At 37.3% G+C, this 22,803-nt stretch overlaps 1 protein-coding gene across 1 annotated transcript in view; it reads left to right on the plus strand.

Annotated features, from left to right (window-relative positions):
* LOC116526538 (ATP-binding cassette sub-family A member 3-like) overlaps positions 1-22,803 on the plus strand; it is an 83,414-nt gene that overhangs the window by 49,251 nt on the left and 11,360 nt on the right. The window contains exons 9-11 of the mRNA XM_032242900.1: positions 992-1,170; positions 18,119-18,244; positions 18,477-18,671. Coding sequence (XP_032098791.1) covers positions 992-1,170; positions 18,119-18,244; positions 18,477-18,671 — 500 coding nt within the window. The remainder of the gene's footprint in view (positions 1-991; positions 1,171-18,118; positions 18,245-18,476; positions 18,672-22,803) is intronic.

Consider the following 22,803-nt stretch of genomic DNA (forward strand, 5'->3'; position numbering starts at 1 on the left):
AATAAATTAGACACATTAGTTATTAACAATGTATTAACATTTATTGTAGCATGTATCATACTAGTGTATGTTATTAGTAAGAGACACTGGGTACAGGCTATATGGAGCTCTCTGTATACTCTTTGCAATTTTTCTATAAATCTAAAACTATTATAAATCTAAAACTGTTCTAAAATATCTTTTTAAAAAAAAAAAAAGGAGAGTTTATAATTTTCTTCTAACAGGAATTTCTTTTTTTTTTTTTTTTTTGAGACAGAGTCTTGCTCTGTCGCCTAATCTGTAGTACAATGACATAATCTCAGCTCACTGCAACCTCCATCTCCCAGGTTCAAGCGATCCTTCTGCCTCAGCCTCCCAAGTAGCTGGGATTACAGGTGTCCGCCACCACACCCAGCTAATTTTTGTGTTTTTAGTAGGGAGACGAGGTTTCACCATGTTGGCCAGGCTAGTCTTGAACTCCTTACCTCAGGTGATCTGCCCGCCTCAGCCTCCCAAAATGCTGGGATTACAGGTGTGAACCACTGTGCCCAGCCTATAATTTTGTTGTAAGAGGAATTCTGTGCCCTTTTTTGTTATTAACATTCCAAGGAAGTTTTACAAATGTCAGCTAATGGTCAGTTTTACACTGTTTAAAGGCGAGTGTATCCTCTTTTTAAAGCTTTGTTCTAATTAGAAAAATCTCTCTGAAAGGATTTGGGATATATTGTTCCTAGCATGCAACAATTATTAGATATATAAATAAATATATTGATATGCATATGCTTACTTAATTACTGTGAATTATGTTAAGGCCGGCCTTCAAAATTTATTGTTCAAATGGAATTTTTGTAGTGGGATAATTACTTCTCACACTAAATCTCTTGTCTCAATTTAGTCTAATATTTGATTTTACCCTATATTTTTTCTTTGTTGTTTTCCGAGTTCTTGTTCATGGTATCAATGTTACACACTAAGATTAGCTTTCTTGCATTTTCTTTTTTGCCAATTTCAGATACTGAGAAGAGTATTTATTCTTTGGACGAGTTTATGATTGGGAAGTATTTGATTGTCATGAGTACTACAGGCTTTATTTTCCTTCTCTTGATTTTCCTTTGGGAGACTACTTCATGGAGACTAAGAACATTCCTCAATCAACACATTTTCTTTCGTATCTATAAGCGATACAGGAAGGTAAATACTCAAGTGTGGAGTAATTTAAGAACATCTATGAGAAGTGAAAATTAGGTCTGTATGTATTTGTATACCATTATCTCAGCCAGCCTGGTGGCATGCTCCTGTGATCCCAGCTACTCAGGAAGCTTGGCAGTTATTTGATAAAAGAAAAATCTGTGTCTACAAGAATGTCTTTTCTTAACCTATATTGAGATAGAATTATCTACAGTAAACTGCATTCATTTTCTTGACCATTTCAAAGGTCCAGATTTTGTCTTTATTAATTTTCTCTAATGCTAACTATTTTCTGTTTCACTGATAATCTAATTCTTTTTCATGGCTGAATAGTACTCCATTGTGTGTATGTACCATATTTTATTTACCTATTCATTCACTGATGGATAGTTAAGTTGCTTTCAAATCTTGGCTATTGTGAATAGCATGCCAGCTATGAGTCTGTCACATATGTCTTTTATTATGTTGAGGTATGTTCCTTCTATACTCATTTTTTTAGGCTTTTTATCATGACTGGATGTTAAATTTTATCAAATGCTTTCTCAGCATCAATAGAAATGATTATATAGTTTTTGTCCTTCATTATGTTGATAATGATGTAACACATTGATTGGTTTATATATCTTAATCCATCCTTGCATCCCTGAGAGAAATCTTACTTGGATGTGATGAAAGGATCTTTGTAATGCATTGTTGAATTCAGTTTGATAGTATTTTATTGAGAATTTTTACATCAGTATTCAGCAGGGATATTGGTCTGTGTCTTCTTTCTTTTGTGTATCTTTGTTTGATTTTGATTTTTGCCTTAATTTCATTGTTTACCCAAAAGTCATTCTGGAGCAGATTATTTAATTCTCATGTAATTGTAAGGTTTTGAGAAATCATCTTAGTATTGATATCTATTTTTATTGCACTGTAGTCCAAGAGTGTGGTTGGTATGATTTTGGGGTTTTTTATAATGTGTGAATCACTGTTTTATAGACTGATTGTGCGGTCAGTTTTAGAGCATGTGCCATGGGCAGATAAGAAGAATGTATATTCTATTTTCGCATGGACAGTTCTGTGGATGTCAGTTAGGTTCATTTGGTCAAGTGTTGAGTTCAGGTCCTGAATATCTTTGTTAGTTTTTTGCCTCCATGATTTGTCTAATACTGTCAGTGAGGTGTTAAAGTCTCCAACAATTATTGGGTGGTTATTTAAGCCTCTTTGTAGGTCTCCAAGAATTTGCTTTACAAATCTGGGGGCTCCTGTGTTGGGTGCATACATATTTAGGAGAGTTAGGTCTTCCTGTTGAATTGAACTCTACCATTATGTAAGGCCCTTCTTTGTCTTTTTTGATCTTTGTTAGTTTAAAATCTGTTTTGTGTGAAATTAGAGTAGCCTTTGCTTTTTTTCTGTTTTTCCATTTGCTTGGTAGATTTTTCTCCATCTCTTTAAGTCTACGAGTATCATTGCATGTGAGACAGATTTCTTGAGTATAGCATACAGTTGAGTCTTGCTTCTTTATCCAACTTGCTACACTATGCCCTTTAATTGGGGTATTTAGTTCATTTATATTCAAGGTTAATACTGATATATGCGAACTTGATCCTGTCATTGTGTCATTGGCTGCTTGTTATGTAGACTTGATTGTGAAGTAGCTTTATCGTGTCAATGGTCTTTTACTTAAGTGTGTTTTTGTGATAGTAACAGTCTTTCCTTTCCATATTTTTTATTTTATTTTTTTTTATTGCATTTTAGGTTTTGGGGTACATGTGAAGAACATGCAAGATTGTTGCATAGGTACACACATTGCTGCCCTCCTCCCCATCACCTATATCTGATGTTTCTCCCCATGCTATCTCTCCCCAACTCCCCACCCCCTGCTGTCCCTCCCCTATTTCCCCCCACAGACCCCAGTGTGTGATGCTCCCCTCCCTGTGTCCCTGTGTTCTCATTGTTCAATACCCGCTTATGAGTGAGAACATGCGGTGTTTGATTTTCTGTTCTTGTGTCAGTTTGCTGAGAATGGTAGTTTCCAGGTTCATCCATTGTCCCTACAAAGGACATGAACTCATCGTTTTTGATGGCCGCGTAATATTCCATGGTGTATATGTGCCACATTTTTCTTGTCCAGTCTATCATCGATGGGCATTTGGGTTGGTTCCAGGTCTTTGCTATTGTAAACTGTGCTGCAATGAACATTCGTGTGCATGTGTCCATATAGCAGAATGTTTATAATCCTTTGGATATTTACCCAGTAATGGGATTGCTGGGTCAAATGGAATTTCTATTGCTAGGTTCTTGAGGAATTGCCACTGTCTTCCACAATGGTTGAACTAATTTACACTCCCACCAATAGTGTAAAAGTGTTCCTATTTCTCCACATCCTCTCCAGCATCTGTTGTCTCCAGATTATTTAATGATCGCCATTCTAACTGGTGTGAGTTGGTACCTCGATGTAGTTTTGATTTGCATTCCTCTAATGACCAGTGATGATGAGCATTTTTTCATGTTTGTTGGCCTCATGTATGTCTTCTTTTGTAAAGTGTCTGTTCGTTTCCTTTACCCACTTTTGAATGGGCTTATTTGTTTTTTTCTTGTAAATCTGTTTCAGTTCTTTGTAGATTCTGGATATCAGCCCTTTGTCAGATAGATAGACTGCAAAAATTTTTTCCCATTCTGTTGGTTGCCGATTCACTCTAATGACTATTTCTTTTGCCGTGCAGAAGCTGTGGAGTTTGATTAGGTCCCATTTGTCTATTTTGGCTTTTGTTGCCAATGCTTTGGTGTTTTGGTCATGAAATCCTTGCCTATGCCTATATTCTGAATGGTTTTGCCTAGATTTTCTTCTAGGGTTTTTATGGTGTAAGGTCTTATGTTTAAGTCTTTAATCCATCTGGAGTTAATTTTAGTGTAAGGTGTCAGGAAGGGGTCCAGTTTCTGATTTCTGCACATGGCTAGCCAGTTTTCCCAACATCATTTATTAAACAGGGAATCCTTTCTCCATTGCTTGTTTCCTTTCCATATTAAGCACTCCCTTCAGGACCTCTTGTGAGGCCGGTCTGGTAGTAATGAATTCCCTTAGCTTTTGCTTGTCTGAAAAAGGATCTTATTTCTCTTTTGCTTATGAAACTTAGGCTGGATATAAAATTCATGATTGGAATTTCTTTTCTTTTCAAATGCTAAATATAGGCCCCCAATGTCTTCTTGTTTGTAGGGTTTCTGCTGAAAGATCCCCTGTTAGCCTAATGGGGTTCCCTTTGTACATGATCTGCTCCTTCTCTCTAGCTGCCTTTGACATTTTTTCTTTCATTTGACCTTGAGAAATCTGATGGCTATGTGTCTTGAGGATGGTTATCTTGCATAGTGTCTCACAAGGATTCTTTGCTTTTCCTGAATTTGAATGTTGGTGTTTCTAGTGAGGTATGGGAAATTTTCATGGATGATATCCTGAAATATGCATTCCAAGTTGCATGCTTTCTCTCCCTTTTTCAGTGACACCAATGAGTCATAGATTTTGTTTCATTACATAATTCTGTATTTCTCAGATTTGGTTCATTCTTCTTTAGTGTTTCTTCTTCATTTTGTCTGACTGAGTTATTTCAGAGAACTGGTCTTAAGCTGAGCTTCTTCCCTCAGTTTGCTTGATTCTACTGTTAATCCTTGCAGTCGTATTATAGAATTCTTGAATTGAGTTTTTCAGCTCTGTAAGACGTTTGGTTCTTTCTTAAAATGTCAACTTCATCTTTCATCTCTTGTATTGTTTTATTATATTCCTTAGAGTCCTTGGATTGGGTTTTTGCTTTCTCCTAAATTTTGGTCATCTTTGTTCCTATCCATACTTTGAATTCTATTTCTGTCATTCAGCCATTTCAGCCTGGGTATGAACCATCACTGCTGGGGATCTAGTGTGGTTGTTTAGAGATAAAAAGACACTCTGGCTCTTTGAGTTGCCAGAGTTCTTGCACTGGTTCTTCCTCATCTGTGTGAGCATGTTTCTTCAGTATTTGAAATTGCTGTCCTTTGTATGGGTTGGTTTTTTGTTTTTTTGTTTTTTGGCATTTATCTTTTTTTTTTTATGCCCTTGGAGATTTAATTGTGGTATAAGGTGGATTCAGTTGACAACTTTGTTTCTGGAAGACTTTAGTGGACTAAGGCTCAGCTCAGCACTCTTGGACTGCATGCTCTATCTCTGCGGGGCTGGTACTGGGTCCACAGCTTTGTTTCTCTGGCCCCTGGAAGTCAGGAATCTGCTGCACTGAAGGGGCTGCATTGGTCCCAGTTCACTGGCCAGAACACTCCGATGAGTGACATCAGCAAAAGCACTTCGCTGGGGCAGTGGCAGCGGGATCTATGCTTGCTTGCTTGCTTGCCTGTGCCAGCAGCCACAGCAGTACACTAAGATATTGAATTGGGGTATTGTCAGAAGCAAGGCTGCCACATTCCTGCCTGAGCTTGCACCATTTACAGTTGTGGCGCGGCAAGGGCGGGGTGCTGGCAGTGGAGGCTGGGGTGAGGGGTTCCAGTATTGGTGCTCACACTCATGCTGGCAACAGTGGTGGCAGGGGTGAGGCACTGGTGAGCATGGCACTGTTGGCCTCCATGGTGCGTGTGCTCCCAAAGGCAGCATTGGCAGCGCAGGGTGGATGAGGCCACCAACATCCCTGTGCACATTTACAGCAGTGGTGGTGGTGGCACCAGGGCATGGGGTTGCCGGTGTCTGTGTGCACATTCACGCTGGTGGCGGTGTCAGTGTTGGGGGTGTTGAATATCTTTTTACATACCTCTTGGCCATTCATAGGTCTTGTTTCAAGAAATGTCTTTTCAGGTCTTTTGCCATTTTAAAATCAGGTTATTTGTTTTCTTACTATTCTGTTGTTGCAATTGCTTATATATTTTGGATATTAATCCCTTATTAGATTTATGGTTTTGCAAATATATTCTCCCAATCCGTAGTTTGTCTCTTCACTCTATTAATTGTTTCTTTTACTCTGCTGAAACTTTTTAGTTTCATGCAATTTTATTTGTCTATTTTTGCTTTTATTGCATATGCTTTGGGGATTATTTAAAAAAAAAAAATATATATATATATATATATATTTTGCCAAACCAATTGTAAAAAATCTTTTTCATATTTTTCCTCTAGGAGTTTTACAGTTTCAAGCCTTAAGTCTTCTTTTTTTTTTTTTTTTTTTTTTTTTTTTTTATGCTCTTGTTGCCCAGGCTGGAGTGCAATAGCACGATCTCAGCTCACGGCAACCTCTGCCTCTCAGGTTCAAGTGATTCTCCTGCCTCAGCCTCCCGAGTAGCTGGCATTACAGGCACCTGCCACTATGCCTGGCTAATTTTGTATTTTTACTAGAGATGGAGTTTCTCCATGTTAATCAGGCTGGTCTCGAACTCCTGACCTCAGGTGATCTACTCGCCTTGGCCTCCCAAAGTGCTGGGATTAGGGATTACAGGTGTGAGCCACGGCGCCCAGCCAGGTTTAAGTCTTCAATCCACTTTGAGTTCATTTTTTAAATATTGAGTGAGGTAAGGGTTCAACTTTATTCTTTTGCATGTGAATATTCAAATTTCCCAGTAGCACTTATTAAGGAAACTGTCTTTTCCTTGTTGTGTGTTTTGGGCACCTTTGCTGAATATATTTGGCCTTAAATGCATGATTTTATCTCTGGGCTGTCTCTTTTCTTCTGTAATTCTATATGTCTGCTTTTGTACTGGTACTGCATTGCTATGATTACTGTTACTTTGCAGTAGATTTTGAGATCAAGTTGTGTGATGCCTGGAGTTTTGTTCTTATTTTCTCAAGATTTATTTGGCTATTTGGAGGTATTTGGGGGTTTCATATGAAGCTGAGAATTGTTTTTTCTATTTCTGTGGAAAAGGCCATTGGAATTTTGATAGGGATGGTATTGAATCTGCAGACCACTTTGGATGGTATAGATATTTTAACAGTATTAATTTTTCCAATCCATAAACACAGGATATCTTTCCATTGATTTTGACTTCTAGAAAATATTTAATCTTTGTTCTATACTTTTCAGTGTGCAGACTTTTCAGCTCTTTTATTAAATTTATTGCTAAGTATTATGCTACTGTGAGTGAGATTATTTTTGGATTTTTTTTGGTAGGTAGTTATTCATGAATAGAAATATTAATTTTTGAGTATTGTTTTGTGTCCCACAAATTTATTTATTTATTTTTTATTTGAGATGAAGTCTCGCTCTGTCATCCAGGCTGGAGTGCAGTGGCGCAATCTCAGCTCACTGCAACCTCTGCCTCCTGGGTTCAAGTGATTCTCTTGCCTCAGCTTCCGGAGTGTAGTCCCAGCTACGCTAATTTTTTGTATGTTTAGCAGAGATGGGATTTCACTGTGTTAGCCAGGATGATCTCGATCTCCTGACCTCATGATCCGCCTGCCTTATCCTCCCAAAGTGGTAGGATTACAGCCATGAGCCATCACATCCGGCCTTCACAAATTTGTTGATTTCATTTATTAGCTCTAACAGATTTGTGGTGAAATATATAGGGTTTTCTGTATGTAGGATCATGGCATCTGCAAACAGGGACAATTCAATTTATTCCTTTTTAATTTGGGTAACTTCTTTTTCTTGCCTATTGCTCTAACTAGGACTTTCAGTACTACACTGAATAAAAGTGGCAAGAATGGGCATCCTTGTCTTACTCCTGATCTTAGAGAAAAAGCTCTCAATTGTTCTTCATTGTGATGTTTGATGTAGGTGTGTCACATATGGCCTTTATCATGTTGGGGTACATTCATTCCATACCTAATGTGTTGAAAGTCTTTTTTTAATTATAAAAGGATGTTAAATTTTGTCAAATTTTTTTTCTATATTTATTGAGATGAATCATATGTTTTATCCTTTCTTCTATTAATGTGGTGCCACATTTATAGATTTGTGTTACGTTAGACTATCCTTGTATTCTTGGGATAAATGCCACTTGGTATGGTAAATGATCTTTCTGATGTGCTGTTGAGTTTGGTTGAGAATTCAACCACATTGCTAGTATTTTGTGAGAAATGCTATTTGTGCTAGTATTTTGTTGAGATCTTTTGCATCTATGTTTTCTTACGTTGTGTTTCTCACTTTCATTTATCTCAAGATTTAAACTTTTTAAATTTGTTCTTTGACTCATTATTTAGAAATATATTCTTTAATTTTCATGTATTTGTGAATTTTTCAAAATTGTTAATGTTATTGATTGCTAGTCTGATACTATTGTGGTCAGAAAATATCTTGATATGATCTCAGCCTTCTGAAATGTGTTAAGACTTGTACTGTAGCCTAACATGTGAGATCTCCTGGAGAATGTTCTGGGTACACTATAGAATAATTTGTATTCTACTGGTGGTGTATCAAATGTACTGTATATGTCCATTAGTTCCACTTGGTCTAAAGTGTTGTTTAAGTCCGTTGTTTCTGTACTGATTTTCTGAATGGATGAGCTGTACATTGCTGTAAGTATGGTACTGAAGTTTCCTACTATTCTTGTATTACAGTTTATCTCTCCCTTCAGATCTATTAAGACTTGCTTTATATATTTAGGTGATCCAATGTTGGGTGCATGTATGTTTATAATTGCTACATCCTCTTGGTAAATTGTCTCCTTTATCATAATAAAATGACCTTCTTTATCTTGTTTTACAGTTTTTGACTTAAAGCTTATTTTATCATAGCTACTTCTGCTCTTTTTTTTTGGTTTTCATTTGTATGAAATATTATCTTTATCCCTTCATTTTCAGTCTAGGTGTGTCCCTACAGGTGAACTGAGTCTTTTGTAGGTGGTATGTATTTCAGCCACTCTATATCTTTTGATTGGAGATTTTAATTCATTTACATTGAACATAATTATTGATGGATAACTACTTTTATTTTGTTGCTTTATGATTATTGTGTAGATCCTTTGTTCCTTTTCTCCCTCTCTTGCTATCTCCTTATTAATTAAATGATTTGCTCTACTGGTATACTTTAAGTCTTTATTTTCTATCTCTTTTTAGCTGCTTTGTTTTTTTGCATTTACCATAATGCTTCCCAAGAAACTTTTTATAGTTATAGCAGGCTACTTTAAGCTGATAATAACTTAATTTGATCATAATTTGATCATATTTCAAAATTCTGAAATTTACTCCTTCTCTTTCCACACTTCAAATTTTTTATGTTACAGTTTACTTTCTGTTATATTATGTTTCACTTAAGAAAATACTGTATTTTGTCTTTCAACCTTTATACTAAAGTTAAAAGTGATTCGTACCACCATTACAACATTGGAGTACTCTGCATTTGCCTGTATGCTTACTTTTACCAGTGAGTTTCATTTTTTCATATGTTTTTCTGTTACCCATTAGCACCCTTTTCTTTCATCTTAAAGAAATTTTATTAGCATCTCTTGTAAGATGGATCTGGTGGTAATGAAATCCCTTCAATTTTGTTTGCCTGGAAAAGTCTTTATCTCTCCTTCATTTGTGAATGACAGGTATGCAGAGTATAGCATTCTTGAATGGCAGTTTTGTTTTTCCTTGAGCACAAATATATCATCCCGTTCTCTCTTGGTCTGTTAGGTCTCTGTTGAGAAATTTGCTGCTAGCCTTATTGGACCTCCTTTATATATGCTATTTGCTTTTTTCTCTTGCCACTTTCAAGATCTTTTTGTACTTGACTTTTGACAATTTGATTTTAACATGTCTAGGTATAGTATTATTTAAACTGAATCTGATTGAACACATTTGACTCTCCTGTACCTGGAAATGTATACCTTTCCCCAAATTTGTAAAGTGTTCTGCTATTATTTATTTAAATAAAGTTTCATTTGCTTTTTTATCCTCCTTTGCTAACTCCTAGAAGTCAAGTATTTGCTTTTTTGATGTTATCTCATAAATCCATGAGGTTTCTTTATTCTTTTTCATTATTTTTAATCTTTTTTCTCTTCTGTCTGCTTTCAAATAACTTGTCTGCATGTTCAAATGAACTACAGACTCTTTCTTCTGCTTGATCAAGTCTTCTTTTCATACTCTCTATTGTAATTTTTATTTCATTTGTTATATTTTTAGCTCCAGAATTTTTGTTTGATTTTTTTAAAATTTCAATCTCTCTGTTAAATTTCTCATTTGAGTCATTATTGTTTACCTGGTTTAATTGACTTGTTCCTTGTTGTTGTTACATTTTCTTGAAGTATGTTTGACACGCCTTAATTATTTTGAATTATTTGTCAGGCTGTTTGTATATCTTTTTGAAGAGTCTCTCCTGGGGGAGACGTGGTTTTTTGTTTTGGTATTGGTGGCATTATGTCTCTTTTGTTTTTTATGTTTCTTTTTGCCTGACTTTGATGTATGCACATTTGAATAAGTATGAACAAATTCCAGTTTTTGTAGATTGGCTTTTTCTGGGAAAGCTTTCACCTGTCAGCTGTCCAGAGATTCTGAGTAGATTGTCTGGCATGTTTCAAGTACGGACTTGCGGCTAGAGTCTTTGGGCAGGCTGTTCTTTTGACAGGGATAGCTGGTAGGTAGGTAGGTATGGTGCCTGGGATGATGAGGTTGGGCCTTAAGCCTGTATCCCCTGGCGGTCTTGTTCATTAGGTCTACTGGGGCAAGACTGAACCTAGGGTCTGCCAGACCATGGGACCATAAGGGCTATCCTGAAAGGTGAAGCCACCCTGGTACTAGAATCAGCATGGAGCCTGGTTCCATGGGCACTGGTCTGAGTCCTAAGATTATGAATGCTGGCCTGGTGCCTGGAGCCATTGGAACTGGCGTAGGGCTTAGAACTATGGTAGTCAGCCAAGTTATGGGGATGGTTCAAAGAACAGGGCCATTGACATTGTTCTGACCCAGAGCTAGGCCTGGAAGCTGAATCTACAGGGCTGAGCTGGTACTGGAGTAGGTCCACAGACTGCCTGGTTTGGAGACTCTTCTATAGTTTAGGTTCTCCCTGGAGATCAAATCTGTCTCACTAGACTGGAGCTTGGGATCATAGGGACTTCTCTGTGCCCAATCTGGGGCCTGTATCCACAGAGTAAGGCCTGGAGGTTCAGTCTGTGAGTATCAACTTGATGACTAAGGCTATGTTGGGGAAGGCCTGAGAGGTAGGGCTGTGGGAGCCAGCCCCACACTGTGGATGGTGGGGTGTTCCAGGGACAAAGTATGGCCTGGATCCTGGGACTTTGGTGTCTGTCCTCGTATCCAGGCAGAACTGGAGGCTCAGTACTGTAAGCACTTAAGTACCTGAAGTCTTGAGGATGTGGGGGCCTAACTGGTGCTATGGTTCTTTTGGAGTGTAGCATAGCTCCTCATAAGTCACACTTTGTACCTCACCTTTAGGGACCTGCTGGGAATCACTCTAGTTATAGCCCTAAAAGCAAAAATGTGTGGAGGTGGGTCCTGAGAAGAATCAGCAATGTTTTGCAATGTTTTGCAAGACATCTACCTCAGGGGAAGCCATTATAGCTTTCTTAGACAAAGCAGTGTTAATTTTTTTTTACATAGGCACAGAGAACCTGCTTCTACTGGCTAAGAAGTCTCATAAGAATGTAGGAGTTCAGTGTTCCCAGCTTCATCAGAATCTTCTCACTTGTCTTCATTCCAGTCTTCAGGATACCATTCCTTCCTAAACAGTGCCTTCACTTTAATGGTAGTTACTCTGCAAAGTTGGGAGTTCAATTTGTGTTGTAATTCAGCCACCTACAGAATGAGGCTTTGGGTTTGTTTTGGGCAATCTCAGCCCTGTGGCTATAGGATATGAGTCTCTTTCATGATAGATGTAGACATTTAAGGTCATTTATGTAGCCCTTCGTCTGGAAATTTGAATCCCTGAGGCTATCCTTTTCTTTCTCTATTTTAGAAGCATCTAGCTAATCTCATTATGCTTGTTAGTTTGACAAAAATGTTCACCAGTATCATATACATAGATATATGGTCACCCAGAACCTTGCCTCTTATAAGTATTTGATTATGAGTATCCAATGGTTTCAGACCTTTGTTGCTACATCAATCATGGACTATCAGAGAAAGAGAGAGAGGGATTGATTGAGATTGAGATTTTATTAGCTCACATGATTATGGATGCCGTTATGTTTAAAATCTGAAGGGTAGGCTAGCAGACAGGAGACCCAGGGAAGATTTTTAAATATTTTAACTGTTGCCGGGCTTGGTGGCTCATGCCATAATCCCAGCACTTTGGGAAGCCAAGGTTGGCAGATCACAAGGTCAGGAGTTCAAGACCAGCCTGGCCAATATGGTGAAACCTCATCTCCACTAAAAATACAAAAACTAGCTGGGTGTTTTGGTACGTGCCTGTAGTCCCAGCTACTCTGGAGGCTTAGGCAGAAGAATCGCTTGAATCCAGGAGGCAGAGGTTGCAGTGAGCCAAGATTGTGCCACTGCACTCCAGCCTGGGCGACAAAGCGAGACTCCATCTCAAAAAGAAAAAATTATAACTACCCAATGAGTTCTCCTTTCCCACTGTCAAGACAGAGCTGATTTATCCAGACAGGGGAATTGCAATAGAGAAATGGTTAAATTCACAGAGCTGGCTATATGGGAAACTGGAGTTTTATTGCTACTCAAATCAGCCTGCCCAAAAAATCAGAGATTGGATTCTTAAGGGTAATTTGGTGGGTAGGGAGTCAGAAAGTGGGGAGTGTTGATGGGTCAGGTCTGTGATGAGATCTTAGGGAGTCAAAGTCATCCTCTTGTGCTGAGTTAGTTCCTGCATGGGGGCCATAAGACCAGATAAGTCAGTTTATCAATTTGGGTGGCTCCAGGTGATCCACTGAGTGTAGGGTCTGCAAAATATCTTAGGTTTTAACCTAAGATAAGTGATGTTATCCCCTGGAGCAATTTGGGGAGGTTCAGAATCTTGCAGCCTCTCACTGAATGACCCTAAACCATGATTTCTAATCTTGTAACCAATTTGTTAGTCCTGCAAAGACAGTCTAGTCTCCAGGCAAGAAAAGAGTTTGCTTTGGGAAAGTGCTGTTATTGTATTTGTTTCAAAGTTAAACTATAAACTAAGATCCTTCCAAAGTTAGTTCAGCCTATGCCCAGGAATGAACCAGGATGGCTTGGAGGTTAGAAGCAAGATGGAGTCTATTAGGTTAGATCTCTTTCACTGTCATAATTTTCTTAGTTATTTATAATTTTTGCAAAGGTGGTTTCAATATCTTTACAAAAAACATGTAGATTAGTGTTTTACCAGATATCTGGCTCTCATGGCCTAAACAAGTTGACACGTGAAACTAACCATCACAACAGCATATAGTTGCGACTTTTTAAAATTTAGTCTGGCTGGGCACGGTGGCTTATGCCTGTAATCCCAGCACTTTGGGAGGCTGAGGCGGGTGGATCACTTGAGGCCAGGAGTTGAAGACCAGCCTGGCCAACATGCTGAAACTTCTTGTCTACTAAAAATACAAAAATTAGCCAGGCGTGGTGGTGGGTGCCTATAATCCCAGCTATTCAGGAGGCTGAGGCAGGAGAATTGCTTGAACCCGGGAGGCAGAGGTTGCAGTCAGCCAAGATTGCACCACTGCACTCCAGCCTGGGTGACAGAGCGAGACTCCATCTCAAAAAAATAAAAATAAAAAAATCCTGTCTAACAGTTTCTGCCTTGTGTTTGCATTGTTTAATCCATTAACATTTAATGTCATTATTGATATAGCTGGATATATTTGCCATTTTACATTTTTTCTGTTCATTCGTTTGTTCCTCTCTTCATCCTTTGTTGCTTTCCTTGGCAATGAGTGAAAATTTTATAAAGTAACATTTCAGTTCTTTCAATTACCTTTTACTATGTATATATATATATATTTAACTATATTTTTAAAATAATTTTCTTAGTAATTGTTTTAGGGCTTGCAATAAGCTTATCAAATCTGTTCAACTTATCAAAATCTACCTCAGTTTAATACTAAATTAATTTCAGTGAGATATAAAAACCTTATTCCTATATATCTGCATTCTCTATTCCCCCTCTTTTTTCTATTATTATACATTGTGCATCTACACATTGCAGATCCAGCAATACATTATCATATTCATTACTTTATATAATGTTTTATCTTTTAAATAAACTAAGAGAAGAATGTAGAGCAAGTATACAGTTATAGCCCTTGTTATACCAACCATTATATTTATCATTTCTGGTTTTCTTTATTTGGTCCTGTGTATTTGAGTTACCATCTAGTGTCATTTCTTTAGACCAACACAGATTTGCTCACTCCTACCTTCTTCGGGCTGTTATTGGCAAATTAGCAAATATATTGTATATCTCTGTGCTATAAGCCCAAACATACAAAAAAGTACATATATATATATAATTTCGTACAGTTGTTCTTTAAGTCAGCAAATGGAAGAAAGGAGAAGAAATATGCATTTATGCCATTTCTTAATTTCATAGTTATCTTTATCAGCACTTTTAAAGTGTGGATTTGAATTTCTGTCAGGGGTCAATTGCTTGTAACTGAACAACTTCCTTAAAAGACAGGTCAGCTAGCAACAGATTTTCTAAAAGTTATGTCCTCTTTTTGCCTTCACTATTTAAACATAGCTCTGCTGGATATAGGATTCTGTTGACAGTTTTTGTTTTTTCTTTCAGCACTTCACACATGTCATTCCCCTACTTTCTGCCTTCAATTGTTTCTGATAAGAAGTCAGTTGTCAACTTATTGGGGTTCTTTTGTAGGATATGAGTATTTTTCCCTTGCTGATTTCAAGAGATTTTTCTCTGTCTTCGGCTTTCAGCAAATTTACTTATATGTTTACACATAGATGTCTTTGTGTTTATCCTGCTTGGTATATGTTAAGCCCCCTTGATTTGTAGGTTGATATTTTTCATCATATTTAGGAAGTTTCCAGGCATTTCTTCTTCAAGTATTTTTTCTGTTCCTTTTTTGACTTTTTGTTTGGCATTCCCAATATGCAAATGTCGGTATGCTTAATGGTGTCCCAAATTCCCCTGAGGCTTTGTTCATTTTTCTTCACTGGTTTTCTTTTTGTTCTTCAGACTACATTATCTCCTTCTGCCTATCTTCATATTTGCTAATTCTTTCTTTACATCTACTATTGAGCTCCTCTGCTGAGTTTTTTATTTTAGTTATGGTACTTTTCAACTCTAGAACCTATATTTGATTCATTTTTAATAATCCGTATCTCATTATTGTCTGATAAAACATTTCCATAACACCTTTCTTCATTTCTTTAAGCATGGTTTCACTTACTTTTAGAATATATTTGTAATGGGTACTTTAAAGTCTTTGTCTGTTACAACTGATGTCTGGTCACTTTCATAATTTCTGTTGCCTGTTTCTTTCCTATATGTGACACAAACTTTTATATTTCTTTGCACATGTTGTAATTTTTTTTTTTATGAACTCTAAACTTGTTAGATAATATATGTTGATAACTACGGGTACTATTCTCACCAAGGGACTTGTTGCTGTTTGCTAGTTTATTGCTTAGTGGCTCACTGGGCTGTTTGAGTGAAGTCTCCCCCTGCCAGTTTGAAGCCTCAGATGTTGTTCCTCAGAGGGTGCAGATCTTGGCATGGGCACAGTCATCCCTGGATGACAGTGATTTTTCAGAGCCCTTGACTGTCTCTTTTCCTGACCACATCGAGCTATTAAACTCCATTAAGTTTAATATTAATCCAGCTATTAAACTTGACTGATCTCTTATTTCTCATTGTTTTCAACAATGCCCTGGGGTGTGAATTTCTCTAAAAACTGATCCAATTAAATTATATGAGTAGTTTGAAGTCAGAGTTTAAGCTTCATCCTCACCCCAGGAGGGCTCTTCATAGCTGTCTTTTTTCTTGGTTCTCTTTAGTAGACTAGCTAGCCTATGGTTTAATTTATATCTGTAATAGAGCTAGCTATCAGTCATCTGTTAATTGCTTTCCACCAAAACCTCCATTGTGTTTTACAGCATCCTTAAGTTTTAACTTCCTCCATCCTCTGTTTCAAATTAAGTCAATAAAATTGGGGAGAGCAGAGGAGTTCTCTGTCTTACGGCCTAACTCTCCGCCGGGGCAAAATCTCTGAGCTGGGATAGTGGTATGCTTTTCTGCTTCAGGGTTGGATGTCCAGTGAAGGACAGTAGTCTCTGGTCTTCTTGGCTTGCCTCTCCAAGCATGAAACCTTTTTGCTATGAATGAACTAGGGTCCAGTCCCCAGTACAGCACCTCATGCCCAAGGTATTCTCCACCTTATGAGTCGGGGCTGAGTGGAAGAAGGGAGACCCAAAGCCATAGCTGTACTTACCCAAATCTTAGACTCTGCAACAGGTTGCTAGGAATGGGATGAGAAATGCTAATCCTCTTCCCCTTACAGAAATATACCTTAGCCCTTGATTGGAAGCTGGGGGAAAAGGCAGTCCAATATTTTTGGCTGAACCTGCCTAGAGTAATGTTCTGCCACACTGGCCTGTGGGGAGGGAAGGGGGGTTGGGCCATGATTCAAATCCCACTGGATTTCACTGTTCTTAATAAGTCTAATAGGTTTTCTTGAATAAATGTTTCTTCATTTGTTGTATGTCCTTAGGGTCTTCTCTGGTTTGAATGTGTTTCCCACATTTCATGTATTGGAAACTGAATCCCTATTGTGGCCATATTGAAAGGTGGGGCATTTAAGAGGTGATTGGATCCTGAGGACTCTGCTGTTATGAATGGATTAATCTGTTGATTAATGGATTGATGAGTTAACATGGAGGTGGAACTGGTAGCTTTATAAGAAGAGGGAAAGCAACCTGATCAAGCATGTTAGCATAAGATTAAGTATGTCAGCTCTCTCACCAGGTGATGTTCTTTGCTGCTTCAGGACTCTGTAGAAAGCCCCCACCAGGAGTAAGCCCTCACCAGATGCTGAACCATGTGCTTAGACTACCCAGTCTCCATAATTGCAACAAACAAATTGCCTCTCTTTATATAAATTACCCAGTTTCCAGTACTCTGTATAAGCAACAGAAAATGGCTAAGGTAGAATCATAACTAAAGGCTTTAAGTGGTTATATTTTAAAAACAACTTTCATCAGTTTTACTGGGGTACGCGTTCACAGACCTGTTACACTGCTATTCTGGAAGTCTCAAAATTACTCCATGTCAAGTCTTACTGATTTTTTCTCTCTCCTTCATAAAAAAGAGTCAGTCCTTATTCTATATGTTGAACATTCTGTGGTTGTAACAAATCGTATTAATTTGATCTTAATGTGCCTTCAGTTTTTCATGAGGTGTCTGATTCACCTCATGAAAAAACAAGTTATATAATCCTGATTTCTTAATCTATAGAAAACAAAAATCAATATGTTCTGAAATAATTGGACAAAAATATCTTGAAAATTATGCTAAACTTCTGTTCTAACATGTTTGGATCTGTTTTCTGAAACTACTTGGTCTAGTCAAGGTGACTGTTCTCATCCTGCTAATAAAGAGCATTAATATCTGTAACATTTATCTTAAAAACATAGGCCATGGGGTCCAGTGAGTTTCTTAGGAAAAATTCTTTAAAATCTTGCTGAATTTCTCAACTCCCATTCCCTTCAAAAAGTATTTATCATTACAAACTCATTACTATATGTTTAAAAGCATTTTACTCTCTTGAGATGATTTTCTTCTTAAAAATCCAGGTGATAAAATTTTTTTCTGTTTTAAATGCTTTAAGTTGTCTTTCAAAATATTAAAGCATACATTGTTTCATATTCTCTCAACTATGTGAGTGCCTTTTTCCTCTCCCTGGTGAATTTCTTTCTTTCCCTGGTGAATTATTTACTACTCACCACTTATCAAATTGTACATGAGAGCTGAAATGATATTCACGAAGTCTCTTAGAAATGACTCAAACTTTCTGTTTTAACATCTTTTTAATAGGATCCCCACTTTAGCTTTCATGAAGCCACCCAGTCTAAAACAGATGCCTAAAGGGCATCTGCCTCTATAATTTTTGTTTGAAATTACAGGATATAGTGGCCAAGGAATTATCTGGGCAATCAGAAGATGAAGATGTACAAAACGAAAGAAAGAGAATCCTGGAGCAGCCTCAGGAGTTGCTGAATTCCACAGTACTTATTAAAGAACTCATAAAGGTAATATAATTCAATGGCTAACCTACACTGGCTTCATTTCTACTTAAGAGTGTGCCATTGGTGCCAAGGGCTCTCTGTGGTTCTTTGGGCTCTATATGTATTCTCCCAGTAGAATAGAAGAGTTATCATGAAACTGTCTGAAGTAGTGATCCATAGGGGTCTGAGATATTACTGATTGTATTTTGCCTATAAGTATTCTTTACTGAATTGTGTTTCCTGGATTTTTTTTAAGATCTATTTTAAGTCTCCAGCCATCCTGGCTGTAAAAAATGTCTCTCTTGCAATCCAAAAGGGGGAGTGCTTTGGATTGCTTGGATACAATGGAGCTGGAAAAACAACTACTTTCCAAATTTTGACTGGGGAAGAGAGTCCTACTTCTGGAGATGTGTTCATTGATGGCTTTAGCATCACAAAAGATATCCTACAGGTAAGAAGCATAATGAATGACTCAGGTTCAGGTAACAGATAGTTGGCTAGGGAGGGGATATGGGAAATATGGTATGTATTAATGCAATCTATGTTGTTGATGCAATCAATGGATTCTGGGAAACCAACTTGTGAAGAGTGAGTGAAGCAGTAAGAACAGAATCTAAAACAAGAGTGTCTTTTATGTTTTTTGAAACTGTTTAAGTAAAAGACAAGTTCTTTCAACATTAGATCTAACATATGCCAGACAAGGTACTGTAAGGGTGTAGGGATGGCAAGGCTGGGCAGCAGGAGAAGATAACCTGCAATTCAGTTGCACCTGAGACCTTGCTCCATCTTACTGGGAGCTCTGCAGCAAGATGGCCTTTCACAAATCCAACTGAAGCAAAGTTGCTAGCCTTTGTATCTCTACATCTGCCAGTCATTGGAAGAGAGGATGTAACCTTGGAAAGAAGCTAAGTGTGGGGAGAATTTCAAGAATAAGGGAATTATCAAATGTATCAAATGCCAGGAAGACTAAGGCAAGGTAAAGCCTAGATAGTGTACGTTGGTTTCAGTAAGTAGAACTTCACCGATGAGGTTGGCAAGGACAATTGTACTAGGGTTAATTGGGTAGGTGTAACAAGAGCCTGAAATAGTGTAATTCTTTTCTCCTCACTTAATCACATCAGCCACTATCACCATGGAAGCAGCAAGAGGGGGTTGGGAGAGCATTCTGTGGGATAGACTAGTCCCAGTAGTCTAGTTTATTAGTCTGTTCTCATCCTGCTAATAAAGACATACCTGAGACTGGATAATTTATAAATGAAAGAGATTTAATTGACTCACAGTTCCACATGGCTGGGGAGGCCTCACAATCACAGCAGAAGGCAAATGAGGAGCAAAGCCATGTCTCACATGGCGACAGGCAAGAAAGTGTGTGCAGGGGAATTCCCATTTATAAAACCATCAGATCTCATGAGACTTATTCACTATCACAAGAACAGCTCAGGAAAGTCCAGCCCCCATGATTCAATTACCTCCCACCAGATCCCTTCCATGACAAGTGGAAATTATGAGGCAGAGGTTGTAGTGTGCCAAGATTGTGCCATTGCACTCCAGCCTAAGCAAAAATTGTGAAGATTCAAGATGAGATCTGGGTGGAGACACAGCCAAAGAATATCATCTGGTAACCAGAAGTGAAGCTAAAAATGTGGATTACACTTTGAAGAAGATTCACTGTGAGGCAAAATGAAGAATGAAAATTCACCCAGATTTTTGATAAGGACAGAAAATATTTCATAGGTTGAATAACTCAAGCACATTTATACTAGAAGGGGAGAAGTTAAAGAAACAGAGGAAGGAGTGATACATGATGGCAGGAGGTGATCTGTTCCTACCAGGTGGTCCTTGCAAAAAAGTCAGGGAACATGAGGTCTCCCCTATCTTTGTTCATACCATTTATACCCTTGGGGAACATAAAGGTGGCATAAAACAGTCCAGTTTCCTGATTGTGCATAATGGAGAAAAAGATTAAGTGAATTTAGTACTAAGGAGCAAAAGCTAAATTGAGAATTTAAAAGGTAGTTCATATAAAACATCATATTTAAAAAGAGAACAGGCATATGGGCAAAATATCAGCCTTTTACAAGGACTGATTCAAAGTTCAGTAAATCTGAGGGAACTCTTTCAAGCCTCAGAAAATTTCTCCAACTCTACTATTCTAAAATATTTATCATATTTTATGCAATAATGGTAATATTTTCATTTATTTAGGCCTTAAAAAAACTTCTACATTGTCTTTCCATTGTGGTAAAAGTGCATAATATAAAATTTATTATATTAAGCATTACTGAATGTAGAACTCAGTGCCTTTAAGTACATTCACATTATTTTATGCCCATCACCACTCTTCATCTTCAGAACTTTTCCTTAACCTAAATTAAATATCTCTACTCATTCAACAACTCCTCTTCCCTCCATTAACTCCTTAGTGACTACTGTTCTACTTTCTATGAATTTGACTATACTAGGTACCTCATGTAAGTAGAATCATATAATGTTTTGTTTTTATATCTGATACGCTTCACCTAGCACAATGCCTTCAAGGTTCACCTATGTATTTGAATTTCATTCAGTTTGGCTGGGTGCAGTGCCCCATGCTTGTAATACCAGCACTTTGAGAGGCCAAAGTGGGCGGATCACTTGAGGTCAGATGTACAAGACTAGCCTGGCCAGCGTGCTGAAACCCCATCTCTACTAAAAATGCAAAAATTAGCCAGGCATGGTGGTGCATGCCTGCAATCCCAACTACTCGGGAAGCTGAGGCAGAGGAATTGCTTGAACCAAGGAGGCAGAGTTGTAGTGTGCCAGGATTGTGCCATTGCACTCCAGGCTGAGCAACAATTGTGAAACTCCATCTCAAAAAAAAAAATGCATTAGTTTTAAGGCTGAATAATATTCCTTTGTATGAGTATACAACATTTTGTTTACCCATTCATCCATTTATGGACATTTGGGTTGTTTGTACCTTTTGGCTCTTGCAAATAATGCAGCTATAAACATTGGTATACAAATAACTGTTTGAGCCCTGCTTTTGATTATTTGGGATATGTATCTATAGGTGGAATGCAGAATCATATAGTAATTCTATGATCATTTTCATAAGAAATTCTATACTGTATTTTACAGTAGCTGTATCATTTTACATTCCCACCAGCAATGCACAAGAGTTCTAATTTATCCATATAATCACTAACATTTCTTAATTTTTGTTTTAATTGTAGCCATCCTGATGAGTGTGAGGTGGTATCCCATTATAGTTTTGATTTGCATTTCCCTAAGAATTAGTGATGTTGGGCATTTTTTTTTCATGTGCATATTGGCCATTTGTATATCTTCTTTGGAGAAGTGCCTATATTAATCATTTGCATGACTTTAAAATTGGGTTGTTTGGTTTTTGTTGCTGTTGAGTTGTAGGAATCCTTTACATATCCTGGATATTAATTCACAGAAGATTTGTAAATATTTTTTTCCCATTCTGTGGGTTACCTTTTCTGGTGTCCTCTAGTGAACAAATCTTTGAAGTTCAGTTTATCTAATTTTTCTTTCGTTGCCTGTGATTTTGGTGTCTTATCCACAAAATCTAGTAAATTCAATGTCATGAAGTTATTCCTCATTTTTTTCCTAATAGTTTTATAGTTTAACTCATATATTAGGTCTTTGATCCATTTTGAGTTTATCATGGTATGTGGTGTAAGATAAGGATCCAACATCGATCTTATTCATTTGAACATCCAGTTTTCTCAGTGCCATTTGTTGAAAAGACTGTCCTTTGCCTATTGAATGGTCTTGGCACCTGTGTGTGATTCAGTTGATCATTTCCTAAAGATTTGTTTCTGGATCACTGTTTTATTTTACTAATCTATATGTCTGTATTTTTATTACTGAAACTTTTCAGTAAGTTTTGAATGTATAAAGTGTTAGTCCTCCAATTTCATCCTTCCTTTTCAAAAGATTGTTTTGGCCATTTGGGTTCCTGAAGGTCCTATGTGAATTTTAGGATGCACTTTTCTACTTCCACAAAAAAAAATTGTCAGGATTTTGATAGAAATTACATTGAATCTATAGATTATTTTAACAGTAATAGTAATTCTCTCAATCCATGAACATGGGATGTAGTCCTATTTCTTTATGTTGTCTTTAATTTTTCAGCAATTTTTATAGTTTTCAGTGTCCAAGACTTTTAACTTATTGGTTAAGTCTATTCCTATGCATTTTATTCTTTTTGATGCTATATAAATTAAATTTTTTTTAATTTCCTTTGGGTGGTTTTATTGTTAGTGTATAGAAATGTAACTAATCTTTTAAAGAAAAAATATATCAGTCTATTAAACATATTCCCCTATGCCTTATACAATATGAACAGAATAGATGAATAAAAATTCAATAAAAATTAAGAAGAGGAAAATAAATCCAGAGAAGAGATAAGTCCATAGAGAAACTCACTCTGATTAACTTGGAAAATGCCACATTACCACTAAGCTTCTTAGAATCTGTATTGACTGTGAGATCTGATTTCATATCAACTGCAGCTATCTCTTCCAAATAGAAGTCAGGGTCAAAGCAGCCTGACTGAGTCAATCTTTAGGGAT

The sequence above is a fragment of the Sapajus apella genome, unplaced genomic scaffold (assembly GCF_009761245.1).
Source record: "Sapajus apella isolate SASKATOON/1434 unplaced genomic scaffold, GSC_monkey_1.0 scaffold51, whole genome shotgun sequence".
Lineage (NCBI taxonomy): Eukaryota > Metazoa > Chordata > Mammalia > Primates > Cebidae > Sapajus > Sapajus apella.